General features: G+C 36.9%; 1 protein-coding gene and 2 pseudogenes across 3 annotated transcripts in view; 1 reads left to right on the plus strand and 2 right to left on the minus strand.

The window, feature by feature from the left end:
* Positions 1-6415, minus strand: part of KLB (klotho beta) — a 39273-nt gene extending 32858 nt beyond the window's left edge. Inside the window, exon 1 of the mRNA XM_082464168.1 lies at positions 3941-6415. Coding sequence (XP_082320294.1) covers positions 3941-4678 — 738 coding nt within the window. The 5' untranslated portion in view covers positions 4679-6415. The remainder of the gene's footprint in view (positions 1-3940) is intronic.
* LOC309660874 (small ribosomal subunit protein eS24 pseudogene) lies at positions 6355-6735 on the minus strand (annotated as a pseudogene). Its single transcript has one exon. The product of its transcript is annotated as a small ribosomal subunit protein eS24 pseudogene (transcript).
* A 2989-nt stretch (positions 6736-9724) lies between these two features.
* LOC309661984 (bifunctional methylenetetrahydrofolate dehydrogenase/cyclohydrolase, mitochondrial pseudogene) lies at positions 9725-16943 on the plus strand (annotated as a pseudogene). The gene has a single exon. The product of its transcript is annotated as a bifunctional methylenetetrahydrofolate dehydrogenase/cyclohydrolase, mitochondrial pseudogene (transcript).
* Positions 16944-26361: the final 9418 nt, after the last annotated feature.

Consider the following 26361-nt stretch of genomic DNA (forward strand, 5'->3'; position numbering starts at 1 on the left):
TCCCCCAACCTCCCTGCATGTTTACTCAGAGGCTCTCAGATATTTCATTTTAAGGAGGAGGGGATGGAATCTATAAATTTCAGTTATTATGCATATTTACTGCTTTAAAAATAGAATGAAAACAGACACCATTACTGCCTTTACTAATGTGAAAACTTGCAGCTCTGCTGCTCTGAGGCATGAGTGCATAGGCCAAACAGGCTAGGATCTGTCTCTGGGGTTTTAAAAACTGAACTTGGGAGAGAGAACTCTCCTCTACAAAGGAGAGAATGAGGAGAACCCACAAGAAGAAATAAACATGAGAGACTGAGATAAAGGGCTTCTGAGAGTGTCCTGGTTACTGGGTCCATTCATCCCTGTGATCTGGTTATAGGAAAATGCTCATTTTTGCTTAAGCCAACTTGAATTAGGTTTCTGTAAGAGTCCTAACTTATAAACACACCACTGGATTAATATAAGCAATATTTCAAGAATTAGCAAGAATGCAATGAAATATGAATTTTGAACTTGAGATTGGTTCTTTGATGACAAGGTTTAAGATGGAAATCCTAAACCACTCCTTCCACAAACCTTAATACCTATCATGTACCTAATATTCTGTGCTAGGTGCTGGAAACATAAAACACGTGAAAAATAGTCTCTCCTTGCAAAGAACTCTCAGGCTAGTTGGGGGAGATGGAAAAGTAGCATATGAAAAGACTGCTATGATAAAAGCAAGCACCTTTTATGATGGGAGCCCTCAGGAGGGACACTGACCTAACGAGTCAAGGAGAACTTAGAGCTGGTGACCGCCTAAACTGAGTATTGAAGGACATTAGATGGATAAAGCAGGGAGTAAGGAGGGTGTTCTAGCTGGATAGAGAGCTAGTAGAGGCTGAGTGGACAGGAATAGTAAGGTAAAATTAAGGCACTCCTAGTAGTGCATTATTGTGGAGTGTAGGGTACAAGGGGTCGGCATTAGTGATGGGGACGGGAGAGAGATGGGGATGGCCAGGAAGGAGGGAATGGAGGCCGGGGTTGTGTCTTGAAGATCTTGATGAAAACTTGGGACTTTATCCCTAAAACTTTGGGAAGCCACTAATGGATTTTATGCAAGGGAGTGACATGATGCTTGGTAGAAATGTCACTCTGTCAATGGAGATAATAATAGGTACCTGGCAAGGTTGTTGTAAAGATTATAGATAATATATAAAGCTATGATTACAGTGCTTAGAGATGGTTAAGGCCAAAAAAGGCACCCACTTTCTATTCCAAATATTGTAAAAAACTCAGAGCGCAGCATCTATTAGTAGGGGTGATTATGGTAAATTTCTACCTGAGAGACTTGCTCTAGGTGTCACCAAGTCCGCATAAAGTGGAGTCTAGATTCCACGTCAGTCTCAGGACTGCCTAGACCATTTAGGTTTCCTGCAAACCAGGACATTTCAGACTGAGATGGCATTTTCAGCATCATCCTGAAACTAGAAACATTGCAATAGCTGCTGTGAAATCTTTTCAATATCCGAGGATTGGGGAATAAAGTGGTCTATAAACCACCCATGAATTTAGTTTTATATTAGTTTTTTTAACTCAATAAATATTCTTGGACAAAAAACTAGTCCTAAAGAATGCTTCTTCTGGGTCACAAGGTGGCATAATAAGGAAGAAATACTTCATTGCAACATAAAATATCAAATTAATCTTTTCTATGTTAAAAGGAGGACAGAGAGGGAGCAAGTGAGAAAATCTAGTTCACCTCAGGCTGCCAGACTATTGCAAGATTTCTCTCTGGTGCTATAAGCCACTGGGTTATGCAGCAGAGTTCACTTTCTGACTAATTACAAGGGACCCCTCATGCTCCTTATGTAGGTTCGTGATTTAGAAACTTTAAAGGGATGAAAGAAATTATTTGGAAAACATAATAATTTAAAAATGTAATCCATCAATTTAACACTATAAAATTTATGTTACTATCAGAGAGTGTTAATTTTGTGTTAGAGGCAGAGCTTATCTTAAATTAGAGGAAAATGAAAAACATCTGAAAATATAGCTTTGATAGGTTAGGTTTGGAAGCAGCATCTATTTGTTAGTTATAACTTTTTCTTGTGTATTTTTATCAGTCAGTTTTTAAGGCTTTAAATGAACCACTGAAACATATTCTTCATGATAATTCTAATTGTTAACATTTTTCCAGGTAACCAAAAATTTTTTAACAATTTAGAATATTTTTCTTTACACAAAAGTTGAATAAGCATATATGTGCATGTATTTGCATAGACAATTTTAAAAAGACTATATAAAATACTACTAATACTAGTTTTCTTGAGGTTGGGATTATCAGGTGGAGAGGGAGGGAGAAATGTAACCTTTTCATTGTGTACCCTTTGGTACAATCTGATGTTTCTCAGTTTACACAAGCATGTATTGTTTTAATAATTGAAAGAACTAAATAAAAGGAATATTTTTTCTAAAATATATATGCATGATCTTCATAGTTAATAGCTATAATTTTTCTCCCCTTGAGGCCTATTTGCTAAATCACAGTATACCCACATATTAATAATATGTTCTATATACAACTATATTCAAAGCTATGTAAATGACCTTGAGATTGTAATGCAATCTGTTAACTGCAAGGGCAGATGTGACTGAACCATAGTGCAATGCACACGTATAATCCAGAAAGTTCAAAAAGAAAAGAAGGATTAACAGATATTTTGTATGTGCAAATTTAGACATGGAGTAATTTTATGTTCCTATACATTTTTCTGTTTCTATATATTTAACATTTGATTATTAAAAAATCAAATTACGTCTCGTAGCACATTATGAAACCTTACTAGTAAAGCATTTTTCATTTTCAAAACGTAGCAGGTGTCCAGGGTAATTTATTTTTCCCAAGCAAGCTATTTAGCTCAAAAAGTGAAGTCTGATTCTAGATATTAGCCTCAATGTGAGATGAAATCTCTTGAAAATTCCTGAAAGATTGCTCTTTTAAAAATATTCTTAATAGAGGCATTCAATGTTTACTAATGTTGTTGTAATTTATAAATTCCATGTTGACAACAGCTCATTTTACTCTGTAAACTTGGGCAAGTTATTTAATCTCACTAAGCTTCAGTTTGCTCATCTTTAAAATGGGGATAATAATAGGACCCAGTTCATAAGGTTATCATGAGGATTAAATGTGATAATGCATGTAATATGCTTAATGTCGTCTGTGGTAAATAGTAAGCACTCAATAAATATTAGCTATTATTTTGCTTACATTTTCACTATTGTTTTAATCATTTTAGCATTTCCCAGCATAAACTCTAGCTTTTGAAATATGCTCCTTTAAAACACTTAAAGCATATTCTTCCCAGTTTTTATGCTACTAGTTGAATTTTAGCTCCTAGAACAAATAATGTCATCTTTCCTGCCATGTAATACAAATAAAACCAACTGTGAAATACATTTATTTCATTTCCTGCATTTAATATGTATCATCAGTTAGCTAACATTTATTGAGCTCACTATTTCTAAATATCACTAAGAATAGCAAGACTAACAACAAATACATATTTGAAATGGTCATGCCTTAACATAAAATTATGAAATTGTTGCATGTGGTCAGAAAAGGGTTTCAACAATGAAATTTATAAAGGACTGGTTTTCCACAGAATGAAAGTAAACCCACATTCTCATGCTCTGATGTATAACAGTAGACTTAAAAATAGTTAATTTTAAAAGTGCAATATTTAAGGAAAATAACTGGATTAATACATTAATAATAGCTTAGATAAATAAAACATACACTAAGAATGAAATTTGAGGATAGAACTTGTGAATTAGACTAAAATTAGTTGAGTTGATTTCAATAAAAAGAGTTATTTAAATGGAAGATACATTTCTTAGAGTTTCTTTTAAACTACTGCTCTTTATACTGTGAAGCTATAATAAGAAGTCAGCTGTACAGTACCTTGATCAGGTTGTGTCCCACGGTGTAGACAGCTGCTAAATTTCCCTTCTCTCCAGGGGCATGGATACCTGTCCCATACCCATGCCAAGCGACTAGATATGGGTTGTGAATTGTAATCCAATATTTGACACGGTCCCCAAACGTCTGGAAGCAGTATGTGGCATAGTCATTGAAGATATCTATTATGGTTTCATTTTTCCACCCCCCATATTTTTCTTGCAGCGCCAAAGGCAAATCCCAATGGTATAAAGTAACTATAGGTTCAACGTTTCTAAGTACCAGAGCGTTGAGAAGAGTATTATAGTACTGGAGACCTTTTGCGTTAGCAGCTGATACTATTCCATCGGGGAAGAGCCTTGGCCAGGAAATTGAAAATTGATAAAAAGAAACACCTAAAAAATCCAGGGCTGATAAGTCTTTTTCCAGAAAAATGTAACTGTCACTGGAACTATTTGTGCCGTTGACATTTTTAAGGTGTGTATGGATGAAATGATCCCATATAGAGGGTCCTTTTCCGTCTGTCTTCCAATTCCCTTCCACTTGAAATGCTCCAGTCCCAACGCCCCAGAAAAAGTTTTTAGGAAAAGTGTCATAGAGAAACAGCTGACTTTCATTTACCGGACTAAAATTAGGATTTTTAGACCATATAGCTCTTCCGTCTCCAGAGAATCCAGTAACAGCTCGGAGGAGAATAAATGCTGACAGGATGACACATCTTTGCAGTCCCCCGCTGGACATTGTTTTCCTGTAGCGTATGTTTCTTTCATCGGTGCTGAAGAAAATCCATTCATTCCCTGGAGATCATGCCGCACAGCCTGGCTTCATTTGCCACTAGCTGCTTGACTGTCTTATCAACGCTTCAGTAAAAAAGCTTGTGATTGTAAAGCTCTGTCAATGATTAGCTTGAACTGTGAGACTTAGGGTGGGTCATGGAGAGCAACGTAATTTGAGGGAGGGGGCTCTATTACCCTCACCAACACGTCACCTTCTCTCTTATTATTGGAAAAATTAGATGGAAATACATGCGACAATAGTTCCAATGTGTAACAAACACACATCAACAATGAATAAAATGCCATAGTTTCTTTGTAGCCTTTCGTATGGATCCAAATCTTTTCTGAATGTTTTGGACATTACTGAGCAAAGTGTATACCTTTTCTATTTTTATAGTTTTTGAGTGGTAATTTTATTTTTCACATTTCAGGAAAAACAATCTTATGGACAAATAAATAGCATTCCTAGATGCCAAAAATAAAGAATTAAAAAACGTAAGATATTACACTTCCACGAAAATTACAACACATCTAAGAATAATCTTATTAAATGCTATCTATTTTAAGAAAATTATAAAAATGTCTTTATAAATTAAAAAAAGATAAATGAAGAAATATATAACACTGAAACATTGAATAATTGTTTGGGTGGAAACATTGAATCATTTCCAATTTAATTTATACATTTAATGCACTTTTAACCAAAGTCCTCTAATCCCAAATTTTACTTCAACAAAATTATTGTGGAAGTTCACTTAAAGAATAAATAGGCAATCATTAAAAAAAAAAACTGAAAAAGAAAATAGTGAAGCTGTTTACTACCTTCAGATATAAAAACATTAAAAAATAATTTAAGGAGCATTGTCTGCAATAAGAATAAATAAAAAGAAATATTACAGACTCTATAGCCTCCAAATAACCTTGAAAAAAGTTAAAGTTTTAAATATTTGAAGCATCACATACTAATGAAAAGCAGAGTGGTTAATAGTTTGGCCCCTGGAATTAGACTGCCAGTCATACAGCTGTGTGACTGGGGACAAGTTCTTTCACCTTTCTGCTCCTCAGTTTCCTCTCATGTAAGATAAGGCATAATAATAGTATCGACTGCCTGAATTATTGTGAGGATTAAATGAGTTAATACATGTAAAGCACTTCGAACAGATACTGACACATACATAGTAAGTGCTCAGTGAACATTACTTATTTTTATGTGAAAGGGAAGGATTATTCAGGAAGTGACGCTAGGATTTAGCATAAGAGACACTAAGTTCTGGCTCCTGCCTACGTTTTTAGCTTCATTTCTCATCCGTTAACCACAAGTAACCCCCTTCCCTGCAGCCATAACAAATAACCTCTAAATAGCTGTGCACACATTGATCAGCCCCATCCCTGTGCCTTGGTACATGTGCTCTCTGCATAGGATGTGTTCTCCCCCCACTTCAACTAGCTCATGTCTACCTGTTTTTCAAAACTTCAGTACCTCCTCTGGAAAGCCTTTCTGACTCCCCAGTTTGATTTTATTTATTTTTAAATTTAGATTTAAAAAAGTTTTTAGTTTATCAGTCCTCTTGTGAAAAATCTTCACAATCGCTGCAGATAAAGTCACTGCAGAATCTACTCCACCTGTGTCCAATCTCCAGTTCACATTTTGCCAGCTTTAACATTGGCCTTACAGTCCCCTGACTTTTCTTTATTCTGTTCTTGCATTCCTTTTGCTGTTTTCTTGAGGTATGCTTCTTCTCATACAGACCACGTCTTGGAAGTCTATGTCTGGGTTCATTTTTTTGGGTGTAATCTAAGGAACTGTAAATCAGCTGTCTTGTTACCACCAAAATAGGTTCTGAATCCAAATACAAAGATGACATCTGGTGTGGTCTTGTACATTTTAGCTAGTTTTTCTCGAATTTCTGTCTTAGGTACTGTTGTGTTCCCAGGAAGAAGGACGTCAGTGACCAGTTGTTTCTGCTGAAGTAGTCATTTGGTCATGAACTTCCTGGTCCAGATAGTTGCAGTGTCATTCATGATGGCAGTTGATCCTCAGGCAGCCAGGGAGTGAAAAAAGCTAGTTTGAGATGATTTAGATGGATATTCTCTGTGTCCCCATGGCAGCCCATGCTTTTGCTGTTTTGACACTTAACATTCAATACATTTATTTGTATCCTCTGTTTGACTGTCATCTCTCTCTCTTTTAAAAATAAAGACCGTTACTGTTTGGTTCCCTGTTGAATAACTGGGGCCTAAAGTATATGCTGAATGAAGGAATGTACCTATGGTAACCTATGTATACCTCTATCACATAATCCGGGAATTGTTTGTCTCCCTTACTAGACTGTAAGAATATCTCTTATCTAAATTTTTATCATCACTTATCAGAGTAAATGCTTAATCACTGTCTGTTAAATGAATGGAGTTGACGCAGTTAATTCCCTATTTTAAAATAAAAATTTTCCAGGTTTGGGACTTCCCTGGTGGTCCAGTGGCTAAGACTCCATGCATCCACTGCAGGGGGTGCAGATTTGATCCCTGGTTGGGGGACTAAGATCCCGCATGCTGTGCGGCATGCCAAAAAAAAAAAATTTCCAGGTTTATTGAGATTTAATTGACATATAACATCATTTTAGTTTGAGGTATACAACATAATGATTTGATACATATGTATATATTATGAAATGATTACTAAAAATAAAAAAATTTAATGTAATAATTTGCACCCTCACAAACATATTTATTTCAAAAATATATAGCCACAGACATTTAAGATGGTAAATTTTATGTAATGTGTATTTTACCACAATTTAAAAAAAGTATATATATAGGGAATTCCTTGACAGTCCAGTGGTTAGGACTCTGTACTTTCACTGCTGAGGGCCCAGTTTCAATCCCTGGATGGGGAAATAAGATCCCACAAGCCACGTGGCACAGCTAAAAAAAAAAAAAAAAATATATATATATATATAGAGAGAGAGAGAGAGAGAGACAAAGAGAGAGAGAGAAAGAGAGAGCCACAGAACTCTAGAAGAAAACGAAGTAAATATGAAATTATATAAATATATATTTTGTATGATCTTATGTGTATATGATCACATATAATTTATAATTAAAATATTTGAAAAAATAAAAATTGGAAGACTAATAACAAACTTGAAAAAGGAGCAGATCTAGAAAGAAAATGGCTAACTTTTTATTATATAAGTAATTCTTCACAAATCAATATGAAAAATACTCTAAATCAAATAAATGGACAAACAACATGAATGAAAAATATACAAAAGAGGACTGTGTAGCTAATGAAAAAAATTTAAATGACCAGTAATTAAAAACACATACAAAAATAACTATATAATATTTTCTTGTATAAAATTAGCAAAAATAAATATCAGTAATGAAAATCAGTGTTGATGAGATTGTAGGACATTGCTGATTAGAATACAAATTTGTACAATACTCATGGAAAGCAATTTTTCAATATATCATGAACCTTAGATTTTGTCATATCTTTTAATCTAATAACTTCTGAAATGTATCATAATAAGTTATTACCAATATAAAAATGCTATATGTGCAAATATTTTTATAGCAGCATTATTTATGACAGAAGGAAATTAAAAATAATTTAAGGATTCATTCATAAGAGAATAATTACCTAAAGCATGAAATATTCATTTGGTGAAATGTTGTAGAGTTGTTAACATTTTCAAAGAATATATAGTAACATTAAAATGTTGAAGATAAAAAACTAACTGAAAAAATCCAGATAATAAATTGAATAATGGTATGATTATAATGATGTGATAAAAGCTATAACCAATACATAGAATTATAAGAAAATACCCACATTTTACCATATTGTGTTTGGATGGTGAAAAATAGGTTATAATTATTTCCTTTATTTTATATATTAAAAATTTTTACTTTTAATAACAAAAATGAACATTAAAAAGTCAATATTAGGTATAAAACTTTATTGATGAGAAATTAGTTTCCTGCTAAGATTAGGAACAAGGCAAGGATTTCTACTCTCACCACTTCTGTTCAACATCATACTAGAAGTCCTAGCTAATGTAACAAGACAAGAAAAGGAAATAAAAATTATACAGATCAGGAAGCAAGAAATAAGACGATCTTTGTAGATGATGATCATTGTCAATGTAGGAAATCCCAAAGAGTTAACCAAAAAAAAAAAAAAAAAAAATTCTGGAACTAGTAAGCAACTATATATCAAGGTTGTAAAGTACAGTTTAATATACAAAAATCAATTGTTTTCTTATTTACCAGCAGTGGACAATTGGAATTTGAAATTAAAAAGATAATACCATTTACATTAGCACCAAATAAAGTTAAATACTTAGGTATAAATCTAACAAAATATGTGCAAGATCTATATGAGGAAAATTACAAAACTCTGATGAAAGAAATCAGAAAGATCTAAATAAATGGAGAGAGATTCCATGTACATGGATAGGAAAATTAAATATTTTCAAGATGTGAGTTCTCTGTAACTTGATCTATAGATTCAATGCAATCCCTAAAAATCCCAGCCAGGTATTTTTATGGATATTGACAAATTGATCCTAAAGTTTATATAGAAAGGCAAAAGACCCAGAATAGCCAACATAATATTAAAGGACAATCCAAGGACTGATGATACTTGACTTTAAGACTTTCTCTAGGGACTTCCCTGGTGGTCCAGTGAGTAAGACTATGCGCTGCCAATGCAGGGGGCCTGAATTCGATCCCTGGTTGGAGAACTAGTTCCCACATGCCTGCCACAACTAAGAGTTTGCATGCCACAGCTAAAGGTCCCACATGCCACAGCGAGGATCCTGTGTGCCACAACTAAGACCTGGCACAGCCAAAATAAATAAATAAATATTAAAAAAAAAAAAACTTTCTCTTAAGCTACAGCAATCAAGACAGTGTGGTATTAGCAAAAGACACACAGAGAAATGGTACAAAATAGAGAGCCCAGAAATACACCCCCATAAATATGGTCAGTTGATCTTTCTTTTTTTTTTTTTAATTAATTAATTTGTTTATTTATGGCTGTGTTGGGTCTTCGTTTCCGTGCGAGGGCTTTCTCTAGTTGTGGCAAGCGGGGGCCACTCTTCATCGCGGTGCGCGGGCCTCTCACTATCGCGGCCTCTCTTGTTGCGGACCACAGGCTCCAGACACGCAGGCTCAGTAATTGTGACTCACGGGCCCAGTTGCTCCGCGGCATGTGGGATCTTCCCAGACCAGTGCCCGAACCCGTGTCCCCTGCATTGGCAGGCAGATTCTCAACCACTGCGCCACCAGGGAAGCCCTGGTCAGTTGATCTTTGACAGAGGAGCAAAAGCAATTCAATGGAGTAAGGTTAGCCTTTTCAACAAATGTTGCTGGAACAACTGGACACCCACTTGCAAAAAAATGAATCTAGTTAAAGACTTTACACACTTCACAAAAATTAACTCAAAGTGAATCACAGACCTAAATATAAAGTGAAAAACTATAAAACTTCTAGAAGATAACATAGAAGAAAATCTAGGAGACCTTGGGTTTGACAATGACTTGTTAGATATAACACCAAAAACATGACCCAACAAAGAAAAAAAATTGACAAGTTGAACTTCATTTAAAACAAAACAAAACAAAACAAAACAAAAACCAAAAAACCAAAAGCTTCTGCTCTGCAAAAGACATTGTTAAGAGAAGGAAAAGATTATCCACACATTAGGAGAAAATCTGTGCAAAACAGATAAACATCAATAAAGCACTAGTATCCAAAATGTACAAAGAACTCTAAAATTCAACAAAAACAATAATAAAAAAACCAATTAAAAGGATGCAAAAAATCTGAACAAACATCTCAGCAAAGAAAATATACAGATGGCAAATAAGTATATGAAAAGATACTCCGCATTATATGTCATTAGGGAATTGCAAATTAAAACAATGAGATACTGGTACATACCTATTAGAATGGTCAAAATCCAAAACACTGACAACACCAAATGCTGACAAGGTTGTGGAACAACAGAAACTCTTATTGTTGGTGAGAATGCAAAAACTTATGGACGATTTGGAAGGCGGCTTGGAAATTTCTTACAAAACTACTTATAAGTTTCTTACAAAACATACTCTTATCACACTATCCAGCAATCATACTCCTTGGTATTTCCCCAATGAATTGAAAATTTATGTCCACACAAAAACCTGCACATGAATATTTGTAGAAGCTTTATTCATAATTGCCAAAACTTGGAAGCAACCAACATGTCATTTAATAGGTGAGTGGATAAACAAAGCTGTGTCATATCCATACAATGGAATGTTATTCAGTGATAAGAAGAAATGAGGTATTAAGCCAGGAAAAGACATGGAGGAGCCTTAAATGTACATTACTAAGTGAAAGAAACCAATCTGAAAAGGCTACATACTGTATGATTCAAACTATAATATATGTTAAGCTGTAAAAAGATCAGTGGTCCCCAAGTACTGGGAGAGGAAGGGATGAATAGATGGATCACAGGGGATTTTGGGGGCAGTGAAAGGAATATTTTGTAGGATAGTGTAATGTTGGACCCATTAATCAAAATCCTTAGCATGTACAACACAAAGAGTGAACCCTGGGACTTCTCTGGTGGCACAGTGGTTAAGAATCCACCTGCCAATGCAGGGGACATGGGTTCGAGCCCTGGTTCAGGAAGATCCCACATGACATGGAGCAACTAAGCCCATGCGCCACAACTACTGAGCCTGCGCTCTAGAGTCCATGAGCCACAACTACTGAGCCTGCGTGCCACAACTACGCTCATGTGCCTAGAGCCCGTGCTCCACAACAAGAGAAGCCACCACAATGAGAAGACCGCGCACCACAAGGAAGACTAACCCCTGCTCAACACAACTAGAGATAGCCCGCGTACAGCAACGAAGACCCAACACAGCCAAAATAAATAAATAAATTAATTAATTAATTAAAAAAAAGAGTGAACCCTAATGTAAACTATGAACTTTAGTTAGTAATATATCAATATTGGCCTACCAATTGTAACAAATATACCACACTAATGCAAGATGTTAAAAATAGGGGAAATGTGGGGAGAGGGAGTGAAGGAGTGTATGGAAACTATAATTGCTCAATAAAAGTCTTTTAATTAAAAAAAGTTAATTGAAAAAGGCTAAGTTTTGAAATGTGTACTGAGTATTTTTTAAAATTTATTTTTATTTAACTATAGTTGATTTACAATATTGTCTTAGTTTCAGGTGTACAGCTTCAAATTCTTTTCCATTATAGATTATTACAAGATATTGAATATAGTTCCTGTGCTAAAAAGTAAATCTTTGTTGTTTATTTTATATATAGTGGTATGTATCTGTTAATCCCTTACTCCTAATTTATCCCACCCCTTCCCCTTTCCCTTTGGTAACCATAGGTTTGTTTTCTATGTCTGTGAGTCTGTTTCTGTTTTGTAAATAAGTTCATTTGTGTCATATTGTAGACTCCACAAATAAGTGATATCATATGGTATTTGTCTTTCTCTTTCTGACTTACTTTACTTAGCATGATAATCTCTAGGTCCGTCTATGTTTCTGCAAATGGTAGTGTTTCATTCCTTTTTTTTATGGCTGAGTAATATTCTATTATATATACACTATAGTATATATTACTATATATATTATACATACTATTACATAGTACATAATATATACATTATATATATAATGGAATATATATATATCACATCTTCTTTATCCATTCATCTGTTGATGGGGCACTTAGGTTGCTTCAATGTCTTGGCTTTTTTTTTTTTTTAAAGAATGAAAGAGAGGGTGCTGGCCATGGCTGCAGCGTCCCTCGTATCCACTTTGGCCACCCTGCTGCTCCAGCCCGGTGCAGAGCTGTTGCCTCCACCATCGCCCCTTCCACCTCTTGGCAGTTCGAAATGAAGCTGTTGTCATTTCTGGGAGGAAACTTGCCAAGCAGATCAAGCAGGAAGTGCAGCAGGAGGTGGAAGAGTGGGTGGCGTCAGGCAACAAACGGCCGCACCTGAGCGTGGTTCTGGTTGGCGAGAATTCCGCAAGTCACTCCTCTGTCCTCCACAAAACCAGAGCAGCTGCTGATGTGGGAATCAACCGTGAGACAATTGTGAAACCAGCTTCAATTTCAGAGGAAGAACTGTTGAATTTAATCAATAAACTAAATAATGATGATAATGTAGATGGCCTCCTCGTTCAGCTGCCTCTTCCAGAGCACATTGATGAGAGAAAGATCTGCAGTGCTGTTTCTCCAGACAAAGATGGTGATGGCTTTCATGTAATTAACGTAGGGCGAATGTGTTTGGACCAGAATTCCATGTTACCAGCTACTCCATGGGGTGTGTAGGAAATAATTAAGCAAACTGGCATTCCAACCCTAGGGAAGAATGTGGGTGTGGGTGGAAGGTTAAAAAATGTTGGAATGCCCATTGCAGTGTTACTACACACCGAAGGGGTGCACGAACATCCTGGAGGTGACGCTGCTGTCACAATTTCTCATCCATACACTCCCAAGGAGCAGCTGAAGAAACATACAGCTCTTGCAGATATTGTGGTCTCCGCTGCAGGCATTCCAAATCTGATCACAGCCAATATGATTAAGGAAGGAGCAGCTGTCATTGATGTGGGAATAAATAGGATTCAAGATCCCATAACTGCTAAACCCAAGTTGGTTGGAGATGTGGATTTTGAAGGAGTCAAGAAGAAAGCCGGTTATATCACTCCAGTCCCTGGGGGGTGTTGGTCCCATGACAGTGGCAATGCTAATGAAGAATACCATTACTGCTGCAAAAAAAGGGCTGAGGCTTGAAGAGTGGGAAGTACTGAAGTCTAAGGAGCTTGGAGTAGCAAGTAATTAACTATTGTGCCTTCTGTGTCATGCACAGCACTCCAAGCTAGTTCATGAGGAAAACCAGGCCGATAGAAATGCAATATTTATTCTACTTAAATGGTTTAAAACAATGCTTTGCATTTACTTGTAAGCTTAAATGGGCGGGTGTTTGCACACATAGCTCTGCAGTTACCCACCAGGGAGCACGCCACTATCGTGCGGGGTCATGCGATCCAGCCGAGAGAAGCCATTAACCTACTGATTAACAGGCGGACACTGTCACATTGAGAATGGCTGCCTAACTTTGTCAAGCCACTTCAGTTAAAATTTGTCTTTTTTAGGAGGGCAGCTATGCTCACCACTATACCACCAACGCTGCACAAATTTGTCTTTTCTACGATTGCATTTCCCAAGTGCTATTCCAATAATGAGTTGATGCTCACTTTAGGTTCCAAACCTTTTGAGTTCCACTGGTCAAGCCAAAGGAAAAATTTTGCAAGAGAAAACTAGGGAAAAGGTAAGAATAAAGAAATGATGGTAATTGAGTAGAAAAAAATTACCCTAATTTAATATATGTATTGATTGATAACCAGAAGAAAAACTACATGTTAATAGTCTCTTAAGCTGTCATTTTGTAGCTTAGTCATTGGGAAAATGTTTGGGGTTGTTTCATTTGCCACTAGCCCTCGTTTTATGTTCGTTACCATTCCTGAGGTCTCCCCATTTTAGTTTTCTAGGATTGACAGTCTTATTTTATAAATTATTCATGTATGTTGTCATACTTGACTTTCCTACATACTTCAACTTCATTGTCAAATTTTTATACTGTTGGGGGTGTCTGTATGGTTTCTTTAGTGTATCTTGAAACCTGTATTTGGACAACATAACTTGGGCTTGATGATCATTAGGGCAGCTTGTATAAGTATGCAACTTACTTTTCCACCAAAGAACTGTCAACAGCTGCCAGCTTTTCTCTGATGCACCTGTTGGCTTTCCTCGATTGATTTTTGAGAACTTGAGTGAATACTGAATTTAATCAGACTTTCTGATTAAAGGACTTTTTTGCTTCATTTTGTTTTTTTAAATAAAACACTCTGACTGGTATAGAATGAAAAAAAAAAGAATGAAAGAAAAAAACACATATGAAGAAATTTTATGATGACAATGACTTAATACTGAGATTAAAAATTTCTAAATATTTATGAAAACAGACTATGAATTCATGAAGTATTTATCATGACTTAGTGAATCAGGATAGGGCATCATCTTTCCTAAACAATTATCAAATATTTATTCAATATTTTACTCATAAAATGACCCATCTTAGGTCCTAGGAGAGAACTATATATATGTCCCTGACCTCAAAGAGTATACAGTTTAGTCAAGGAAAAAACATAATAAATACCATAAAATGTCTAAGAATATAAATAGCGTCTGCCAAGTACCAGGTAAGTGGGACAGATATACACACTCTAGGAATTCTACATTCAAAACATCACTTCATAATGCTTTGTACAAATGACAGAATTTTACAGCTGGAAGGGTCTTTAGAGATCATCTAGGTAAGCCCTTTATTTTATAGATGAGCGTTTTGGGACCAAGATATTAGAGGCCAGAATTCATCACTTAATCATTCATCTATTCATTCAACAAATCTTTGTTGACTATCTCCTATGGATCAAGCACTTTGCTGGAGGCTGGAATTTAAAACTGAAGATGTCACAGTATTCATAAATCTTATAGATTTGTGGCCACCTGTAGAGGAAAGGCTGGCTGGACACTCTATTCTCTATATTCAATGCTGTGGAAGGGAGAGCATACATTTTGGTGTTTAGCTAGCATCCTCTGCCACAGGAGAGTGCCCTGATCAGATCTGCACTCTAGGAGAATCACTCTGGCAGGGAGTGGGTAATCCTGGGGGCAGGGAGATTGGTTAAGAGGCTCTTCCGTTAATCTGAGTGAAAAATGATTTGGCTTGAACAAAGGTAGTAGTAGTGTAGGTGGCGAGAAAGAGACAAGTTCAAGAACTAGTTAGAAGGGCTTCCCTGGTGGCGCAGTGGTTAAGAATCCGCCTGCCAATGCAGGGGACACGGGTTCGAGCCCTGGTCCGGGAAGATCCCACATGACGCGGAGCGGCTGGGCCCGTGTGTCACAACTACTGAGCCTGCACTCTAGAGCCCACGAGCCACAACTACTGAGACCGTGTGCCACAACTACTGAAGCCCACGCGCCTAGAGCCGGTGCTCCACAACAGGAGAGGCCACCGCAATGAGAAGCCCGAGCACCAAAACGAAGAGCAGCCCCCGCCCGCAACTAGAGAAAGCCCGTGCGCAGCCGCGAAGACCCAACGCAACCAAAAAAAAAAAAAAAAAAAAAAAGAACTAGTTAGAAGATAATATCGACAGGCCTCAATAATCAATTGGATGTTGAGACTGAGTTTAGGAGAAGGAGCCAATGGTGACCCAGAGTTCTGATTTGGGCAACTGGGTAAAACAGAATACAGAAGACTTTGGAAAGAAGATGGTGTTTTAAACATTTTGAGTTTGAGGTATGAGATATCTGATGACCAGGTAGTATTTGAGACTAAAGTTTGAGGAAAGATTTTTTCTGAAGGTATAGATGCGGGCATTATCAGTATATAGACAATAGGTGAAGTTTTAGAAATGAATGGAGATGCATCACACAAGAAGAAGTGAAAAAGTAGTTTTTCTCAAGCCTTTAAAAACATTTTTATTGTGGTAAAATATATGTAACATGAAATTTATCATTTTAACCATTTTTAGATGTACAGTTCAGTGGCATTAAGTGCATTCACATTGTTGTGCCACCATCATCATCACCCATCTCCAGAATTCGGTCATCTTCCCAAACTGAAACTCTGTACCCATTCAACAATAACCCCCCGTTTCCCCCTCCCCTGAGCCTCCAGTAATCAACAATCTACTTTCTGCATCTCTATGAATTTGACTTCTCCAGGTATCTCACATAAATAGAATCACACTATACCTGTCCTTTTGTGTTTGTCTTATTTCACTTAGCATTACGTTTTCATAACGGTTCATCCATTTGTAACATGTGTCAGAATTTAATTCCCTTCTAAGGCTGAATAATATTCCATTGTGTGGCTATACCACATTTTGTTTATCCATTCATCCACTGATGAACATTTGGGTTGTTTCTAGCTTTTGCTTATTGTGAATAACGCTGCTATGAAATGAGTATATAAATACCTGTTAGAGTCCGTGCTTTCAATTCTTTGGAGTGTATACCCAGAAGTGGAACTGCTGGATCATATGGAAATTCTATGTTTAATTTTTTGAGGAATTTCTGTACTGTTTTCCACATTCTCAATTTTTGCTATGCATCAGAATCACCTCTTTTTAAAAAAAAATTATTAATTAATTTATTTATTTATGGCTGTGTTGGGTCTTCGTTTCTATGCGAGGGCTTTCTCTAGCTGTGGCAAGCGGGGGCCACTCTTCATCACGGTGCGCGGGCCTCTCACTGTCGCGGCCTCTTGTTACGGAGCACAGGCTCCAGATGCGCAGGCTCAGTAGTTGTGGCGCACGGGCTTAGTTGCTCCGCGGCATGTGGGATCTTCCCAGACCAGGGCTCGAACCCGTGTCCCCTGCATTGGCAGGCAGATTCTCAACCACTGCGCCACCAGGGAAGCCCCAGAATCACCTCTTGAGTTTTAAAAAATACATATGCTCAATCTCCACCCCTGGAGACTGATTCAGAAGATCTGAATAGACACCTGACTTCCGTTTCTTTTTAGAATTCAAATTCTTTAAAATAGTAGAAACAAATTATTAAGAGGTGATTTTAAAAGAGTAAAAATAAAAGAATATGGAGCAAAAAGCTGAAGTCCCCCCTGTTAACATTTGGAGTCTATCTTTACACACACATACACACACACACACACTTTTTGTACTTTTAAAAACCATAAATATGATCACACACCATACACAGTATACTACAACATGCTCTATTTTCTTTTAAATAAATTTATTTATTTTCTTTTATTTATTTTTGGCTGAGTTGTGTCTTCGTTACTGTGCGCGTGCTTTCTCTAGTTGCAGCGAGCGGGGGCTACCCCTCACTGTGGTGCGCGGGCTTCTCACTGCGGTGGCCTCTCCCGCTGCGGAGCACGGGCTCAAAGCGTGCAGGCTTCAACAGTTGTGGCTGCAGGCTCTAGAGCGCAGGCTCAGTAGTTGTGGCACACGGGCTTAGTTGCTCCGCGGCATGTGGGATCTGCCCCGACCAGGGCTCGAACCCAGTCCCCTGCACTGGCAGGTGGATTCTCAACCACTGCGCCACCAGGGAAGCCCTCTATTTTCTTAATAATTTATTCTGAAGCTCTTCCTATGTCAGTACACATGAATCTAGCTAAGTGGTTTCCAATAGATGCATAATATTCCATGGCATATATGCACCTATATATTTTATTTATTTAACTATTTATGAACTGGTAAACATTTAAGTTATTCCATTTTTTCTATTACAAACAATTCTGCAATTAATAACCTTGAATCCATAACTTTGCATATGTGGGAGATACAAGAGATTGCTAAAACTGGAATTGTTGGGTTAAAGAGTATGTACATTTTCTATGTTCAGGGATATTTCCCAACTGCCTTCAGAAAGGCAGTAGATACTTTCAAGCTCCTACCATTAGTGCATGAGGGTCATTTTCCCCTATTTTCCTCAGTATTGGGTATTATCAATAGTTCTCTTTTTTGTCAATATGGTAAAAAATGTCATTTCATTTTTGTATTCATTTGGATTTCATATTTTTATTGGTCCTTTGAATTTCTTCTTCTGTGAGTTACCTTTTCATCTCCTTTGTTTACTTTCTGATTTTTTCTTTTTCTAAAGAATTAGAGGAGGAAGCTCATTATATATAAAGTATTAAATCCCTTGTCTGATGTATATGTTGCAAATATTTTCTCCCAACGATCTAAGTCTTTTTAAAAACAGCTTTATTGAGATATAACCCCCATACCATACAATTCATCCACTAAAAATATACAATTCAACAGTTTTTAGTGTATTCAGAGTTGTGCAACCATTACCACAATCGATTTCAGAATATTACTGAACTTTGCTTTAAAATATTTACGTGTGCAAAAGGCTTTCACTTTGTACAATCAAATTATTCATTTCCTTTTGGGTTTCTGGGCCAGGAAAGCAGTCCCCACTCCAAAATTGTAAAGATATTCTCCTATATATTGTTTTTAGTCCTTTTATAGTTTTGTTTTTCATGTGTGATCTTCTTAAAATTAATTTTTATTTTTATTAGGTATTTACTCCCCCATCCCCTCCCCCACTTTCAACTCTGTAGCTGTTCGTCTAGAATTTGTACATCACCACATTTGTATTTTGCATAATACTCAGGTACTGCTATCTTTCAATTCATTAATTTTAGACTATCTATTGATATCCTTTCATGGTAGATAAAGATTTAGGTTTCTGGTATCACCATTTTCTGTTGGTTAAAAAAATTACCTTTTTGTTAAATTGATATCTAGAGTTTACATTATTTTTTACATAAATATTATTCATTGCTGAGTACTGTAGTATACTATAATTATGTTCTCTCCCTTTCTTTTTGTTTTTCTTGTCAGTTAATAATTGCCTTGTTTTTCATTTGCTTAGTTGTCTGTACCTATTGCCAAGTTCCCACACCTGCCAATAGCTCTTAGTACAAGGTCAATCTCTTCTATTATTAGTTTCAATCTTTTTTCTTGGAGTTACTCCTCCTGCAGACCTTTGTTCCCCTCTATCTACTGATGCTGTGGGCCTGCTCCATTCTGCCTATTTGTCATTTTGGGACTTCCCTTTGCTGACAACTTAGGAATTCCTTTACCTTTTCCTAGTTTGGATTCCATTACATGAATCTCATTCTTTCATTTTTCCTGGTTTATCCCCTCCTTGTCATGGAGTAAATGTCCCAGTAGCTTTGTCCAGAGGGCACAGTGATGACAGCCCTTGCTATGCCTGTCTCCTAAGTGACACTGCTGCAGTCTGGACAGCTTGCCCTCTCTCTACACCTGGGGCACACCTGGGGATTCCCCTCCCTTTTCTTTTTCTGTGCTGGATTGCCTTTTTCTTTACCTGATATCTTCTTTTTTGTTTGCCCCCTCATTTTGATGAAGCACAGTTTCTAGTAGTTTCCTGAAAAAAGGTACAGAGGGAATATATTTTGGAGGATGGGAGGGGGGATTACATGTCTTTTCCCACAAACATTTGTTTGGTTGTTTGGCTGGTTTTAGACTTCTAGGTTGGGGATCATTTTCATATAAACTTTCGAAAGGAGACACAGCTGATGCTTCCTGTGGTGGTAGAAGCTGATGGGCCACTTCTAGTACCACTAGTAGTTGAAGCAGCCAGCTCCACGTTCCCCAGACTGACTCCAAATTCCTAAGTGTGGTAGGCCTTGGCAGTGGCAGTGGTCATGAAAGCAGCAACAGTAGTTGCAGTTTCCAAGTGTGACCTTAAAGCCAAAAGTCTAGTGATGAAGCCAAAAGTCTAGTGGTGGTGTCTGGCTTCATTTCTTAAACCCCTGCCCCTCCAACAGATTAAGTACTAAATTCCTGTAAAAAACCAAAACAATACTCTTTTCTGAATGAAATATCCAGAGTGATTTCTGCTTCCTATACTGTTGGTCAATAGATGAAATGTTCCTCTCTGTGATTATGTCTGTAAATACTCCATACATAGCTGTGCTGTATTCTGAATCGCTAGTTATTGGGAGCCTAAATCTGTTTTTTGTTGTTTTTTGCTGACTCTCACTCATGGTGCTGGTGTTTGGTCATCTTTGATTGTGAGTAGAGGCTTTGCCGTGGTGAGGGGGTGAACTGTACAGATAGTTGAGGGAAGAGCACTCGGCAGAGAGTGAGTAGAGAGTGAAACGTCCTTGAAGCAGAAGCATGTCTGGCACCTTCAAGAAATAATGAAGAGGTCAGTGTGGCTGAGGTGGAATGACTGAGAGTAGTAGGCAGTAAGTATAGAGAGGTAATAGGGCCAGATGGCACAGGGAACAGGGAGGAATTTGTCTTATACCCTTAATGAGAAGAGGAGCACTAGAGAGTTTTCAGCAGAGAGTGACACGATCTAACTCACATTTGAAAAGAATCAGTCTGGATGCTGGGTTCAGGGTGTACTGTGAGGGGAACAAAAGCTGAATCAGGGCAATCAGTCAAGAGACGATAACCAGGTGAGAGCTGATGGTGGCTTGGACCTGCATGGTACTGGTAGACGTAGTGAGATTTGTTAGGTTCTGGTTATGTTGTGAAGGTAGTACCAACAGAATTTGCTGATGGCTTGGATATGAGTGTCTGTGTGTCTGTGTGTGTGTGTGTGTGTGTGTGTGTGTGTGTGAGAGAGAGAGAGAGACAGAGAGACAGAGAGACAGAGAGAGACAAAGTAGGGTTGCTTCAAAAATTTTTGGCCTGAGCAAATGGTAGGATGCTATCAGTTGAGATGCAGGTTTGTGAGGGAAGATTAGGAGTTTAGTTTTGGACAGAGTAACTTTGATATGTCTATTAGACAGCCAAGTGGAGATGTGAAGTTGGAAAATGGATACATAAATCTGAGTTTACAGGAAAAATCAGCAGTTCATAGAAATTTGGAAGTGTCAGTATTTATATAGTATATAAGTCTATGAGATTGGATGAAATCACCAGGCAGTGAGTATAGAAACAAGCCCTAGGGTAATCAAATATTAAAAGGACAGAAAATTAGGAGCAATGAACATAAGAGTCTGAGGACTGACTACTGAAGAAAGAAGAAAACTAGGAGACTACAGATGTCCTTGAAACAAAGTGAAGAAAGTATTTCATCAAGAAATACTTCTCATGAAGAAATGTTTTGTTGAAATCATAAATATTTAAGTTCCAGGTTATTAATAATTTATTAATTATACCTTCAAGTTTTTTTTAAACAAATGATCTTCTTAAAAATTTCATTAAGCTTCATAGCCATGTTATATATTACTTGGACATAAATACAAATTTTCTAATTTCTTTGTTCATGACTATTTCTTTCATTCCAAGTCTAAAAGACATCTCAGATTTAACATGTCCAAAAACCAAATTCTTGTTTCCTACCTCCAATCCTGTTTGTTTAACAGCACAGCCATCTACTTTGGGGTTATCTTTTTTTTTTTTACTTAAAAATAGTTATAGGAAAGTTGCAAAAAGAGTACAGAGAGTTCACACGCATCCTTCACTCAGTTTTGCTTCATATTAACTTATTATAATCACTTGCAATGATCAAAACTGGGATACTATGATATGCTACTATTTACTAAAGTACTGATCTTATTCAAATTTTACCTTATTTCCTTCTAACGTCCTCTCTGTCCAGGAAGCCACATTGCATTTAGTTACTGTGTATTTTTAGTCCTCTCCAATCTGTGACAGTTCCTCCATCTTTCATGACCTTGCTTTCATGACGTTTCATGACTGTTGCTGAATCCTGGTCAGTTAATTTGTAGATGGTCTCTCAGTTTTGGTCTGTTTGATGTTTTCTCATGATCAGATTTAGATTATGCACCCATGGTGGAAGAAGGAAAAGAGGTGAAATTCAACTACAGTAATGGTTTCAACATACAGTAATGCTAGGTTTTTGCAAATCATACTCTTAGACTAAAATAAACATTTCCTGAAAAATGTCTAGGGCATCCCAGGTATTAGTGATACGCTGTATTTACTTTACCAGTTATAACGCTTCCCACCATCCCAGAGCTAATGATAATATTTATATAAAGGCATCAAACTAGGTATAATATTTTAAAATATAGAGTCCAAAGCACCTGACTTTGTCTTAAAGCAAGGTTAGCTCTTCCTATAGGAAGTAGCAATTTAAATGTATATGTTAAAAGTATTGTTTATATCCTTTTTGTGGCAATGAATCGTACTTCATATGAATAAGATTTTGCTGTATATTTTATGGAAGATGAGAATTTATGGGAATTCCTTTTTCACGCGTCTTTTCTATTCTGACTTGTGTTCATTTACAAGATTTTTTTTTTTACCTCTAATATACACTACTCTGTATAAACAGTGATTACATTCAATTCTGTTTAAACTGCATGTTGAGAAAGATGACCCGTGAGATTTCCATGGAAGTTCAAAAATGTTTTTATTGCAAACTTTGTTGAAATATGAATAACAATTCTAGGTGTATCTTATTATAGAAGCTCAGATTCTCAAGAGTCTTAAAGGTCTATAATATCCAAGTATGTGGTCATTCTTACTATAGCTGCAGTTCTCAAATAACTTATTGTAGTTTCCTTTATTTGCTATGCCTCACATTATTCCTATGAAACAACAAAAAATTCTAGAATTACTTTGATTTGTAGGACTTGGAGAATGAAAGATTATCCTAATCGTAAAATCTACCATCGCTACAAAATACTGTTGGCATTCCTGTTACTCTGTCTATAAACACCTTTAAAATTGCCAATGAATATTTTAGGGAATTAATTCACAATTTGAGATACATTACATATATAATCAAATGTGTATGTCAATAGTAAAGTTATATGTTTTTTGTTAAATTTACTTTTTTAAATGTAAATGTTTCTTCTAACTTAAGTGAAGAGACATTTATTAATGTAACAAACTTTATTATTTGTAAAATATCATCAGTCAAGTTTATATAAATTTAGATTACTCAAGCATAATCATATTAATGATTGATCATATTAATATGATTAATATGATAATCTTAATTCATCCAAGAATTAAGATAAATGACATAGTGCCTAATTTCTTAAGTCCACTTTAATGGTGACAGATTATGACTTAATGATTATGTTCATAAATGGATTACAAGGTCAACATCATTGTTCTGGATCTCTGCAGGTATCACAAACACAGAAAAGGACAAGCTGCCTAACGGATTGTTTTCTATAAGGAAAATGTTCCAAAAAATCCTGACAAAGCAGGACATGCTAATATTTATCCAGAGGGCAGAAAGTCACATTTGTTGTTGCACAGTGAAAATTCGATTGATTTCTGCTGATTTATGAAAGTCTATGTGAAAGACAATGTAACTATTGTGCTCTTGAAAAGCATTTCCAAGTGACTCCAAGTAAAGAGTTATTCCCATCACACAGGTAGGTTAACTAAGGCACAGGTATTAACGCTGAGAATTTATACTGCCCTTTGCAATTGTTTTTCACTTATATATGGCAGTAGTTAGATTATAAAGAATGACCAAAATTCAAGTCATGCACTTTCTAACACACAACTTTTAAGTCATTTTGGGGAGGGCAATGATTTAACTCCCTGTATATGTTATGGAAAGAGAACCAATTATTATTCACTTAATCCAACTATTCACACGTTTAGAAACATACTAGTAGGGATGTCACTGTCAATATTCTAACTTTTCAGGTAAAGAGTTCTTCAGGGAATGTCAATAATTCTTCTACCAGTGATATATCCCTAAGTGGAGGAGGGAAAGAGATCCCTAACTTTCACAAAATTGGCTTTGTTGACAGTTTTGCTTGAAGCCCTTTCTTTTAAGGATTAAGAGAAGGCCAGTGAGCATCAGGTGATCAGATCCAATACATAATATATCCCTTAAAATGGGTCTTCTCTGTGATAGGTCTCAAACCATTATTAAAAGAAAAAAATGTTTAAAAAATATTTTAGGCTTTTGAAGATGCTCTTAATTCTGGAAACTGCAGTGTTTATTCAATTGCTGTGTTATCTGTTACCAGTGTTACTCTACAAATGAATTATTGGTCTTATTTATTCATCAGCTGGTTTCAGAAACATTTATACCAAGAAGAGCTGAACTAAGGAAAGCATGACTAAGGAAAACATGAGCAGACAGTTTTTATGAAAATACTTTCAAGAAAACATGCAAGGAATCTTTGTTAGCTAATGTTTTACATCACCGATAAATGACTTTCTGGGCCTCTCTAAAAAAACTATCTAAAAATCAACAGCCCTAGTTTGTTGTATTCTTCCTTTGTGTATCCTCAGTTTCTTGGAGATGCATTATTGTAGTCTTTCAGTTAATAGTGAGAGATGGGGGACTTCCCTGGTGGTCCAGTGGTTAAGACTCTGCACTTCCACCGCAGGGGGCACGGGTTCCATCGCTGGTCGGGGAGTTAATACCGCTTGGCGCAGCCAAAAAAAAAAAACCCCTGAGAGATGGGAGTAGTTATGACCTATTATCATTTTATTCTCATTGTCGAAGAAAGGCCACATAGAGATGGAAGGGGCACACAGGCTGGTCTTTTGCCTGGAATAAATTCAAACTAGACACTGTTATAGAATGGTGCCCTGTAAAGGTTAAAATCCAGATGCAGTTATTATGCAGAAACAAACCTAACAGGAGACTCTGCTGCTCTCCTACAGACAAATTAAAAAAAAATCACGTTTGGGAATCTTTTTAGCACTCTTCAAATTTCTCTGCCATGGGAAACAAAAGAGAATCATATTTTGCCACAAAACACATAGCAATCTTTTTTTTTCTTTTTTTGGCCATAAAATACAAAGTGTAAAATGATGGGATCATAGCAGTCTTTTGGCTTGAAGTCTCATGAAGCCTTTCTTTATAGCACTTACCCTTATCTGAAAGTACAGAATTTATTTTTGTCTACTTACTTATTTTTCTCTTTTCCTCAGAAATATGAACTTTAGGGAAGCTGGGACTGTCTGTCTTGTTTACTATGGTTTCCCAGCATGCACATAAAAAAGTGCCGACACACAGTAGATGTTCAATAAATATTTGTTGAATGATGCATCAAAATCACCACAGTGGAGAAAATAAGCATGAATATTCTGTTCCTGCTTATTTTTTGGTTACACTTTGGGTTCTTTAAAACATTTCTGTTTATCTATTACTTTACAACAATCTACCCCAAACTTAGTACCTTAAAAGAACAATAATTTTATTATGCTCACACTACTGTGGGTCAGAGAATTTAGGCAAGCCTTGACTAGGTGATTTTTCTGCTCTACGTAGTGCTGACTGGGGTCACTTAGTGGAATTCCACTAGTAGCTGGTATGGTGGGTCCAAGATGGTTTCATTTACAAGCCTGGTACCTGGTGGAGATGGCTGTAAGCCTGGGCTCAACTGGCCGCTTCTCCTGCTTTACATGGTGGCTCAGGGCTTCAAGAGAGCAAGATGAGAGTTGCTGGTCCTCTTAAAGCTTACATTTGGAACTGTCATAGCATCATTTCCACCATATTCTTAGATCAAATCAGTCACAGGCCAGCCCACGTTTGGGGAGAAGTTTCAAAGCATATACAGCCATTTTAAATCTGGAACATTTAAAAAAAAATTTATTTTATTTATTTATTTATTTATGGCTGTGTTGGGTCTCTGTTGCTGTGCACGGACTTTCTCTAGTTGCAGCGAGTGGGGGCTACTCCTCCCTGCGGTGTGCAGGCCTCTCACTGCGGCGGCCCCGCCTGTCGTGGAGCACGGGCTACAGGCGCCCGGGACCCAGCAGTTATGGCATGCGGGCTCAGTAGTTGTGGCTCACGGGCTCAGTAGTTGTGGTGCACAGGCCTAGCCTCTCCGTGGCATGTGAGATCCTCCCGGACCAGGGCTCAAACCCATGTCCCCTGCATTGGCAGGCAGATTCCTAACCACTGCACCACCAGGGAAGTCCTGGTACATTTTTGAGATAGAATATTTCCAAGTAAATGTTCCTAAAGAAAACAATCCAATGCCACGGAGCAACTAAGCCCGTGTGCCACAATTACTGAGCCTGTGCTTTAGAGCCCGCGCACCACAACTACTGAAGCCTGTGGGCCTAGAACCTGTGCTC

The sequence above is a fragment of the Balaenoptera physalus genome (genome assembly GCF_965194825.1).
Source record: "Balaenoptera physalus genome assembly, chromosome: 5".
NCBI classification, from domain to species: domain Eukaryota; kingdom Metazoa; phylum Chordata; class Mammalia; order Artiodactyla; family Balaenopteridae; genus Balaenoptera; species Balaenoptera physalus.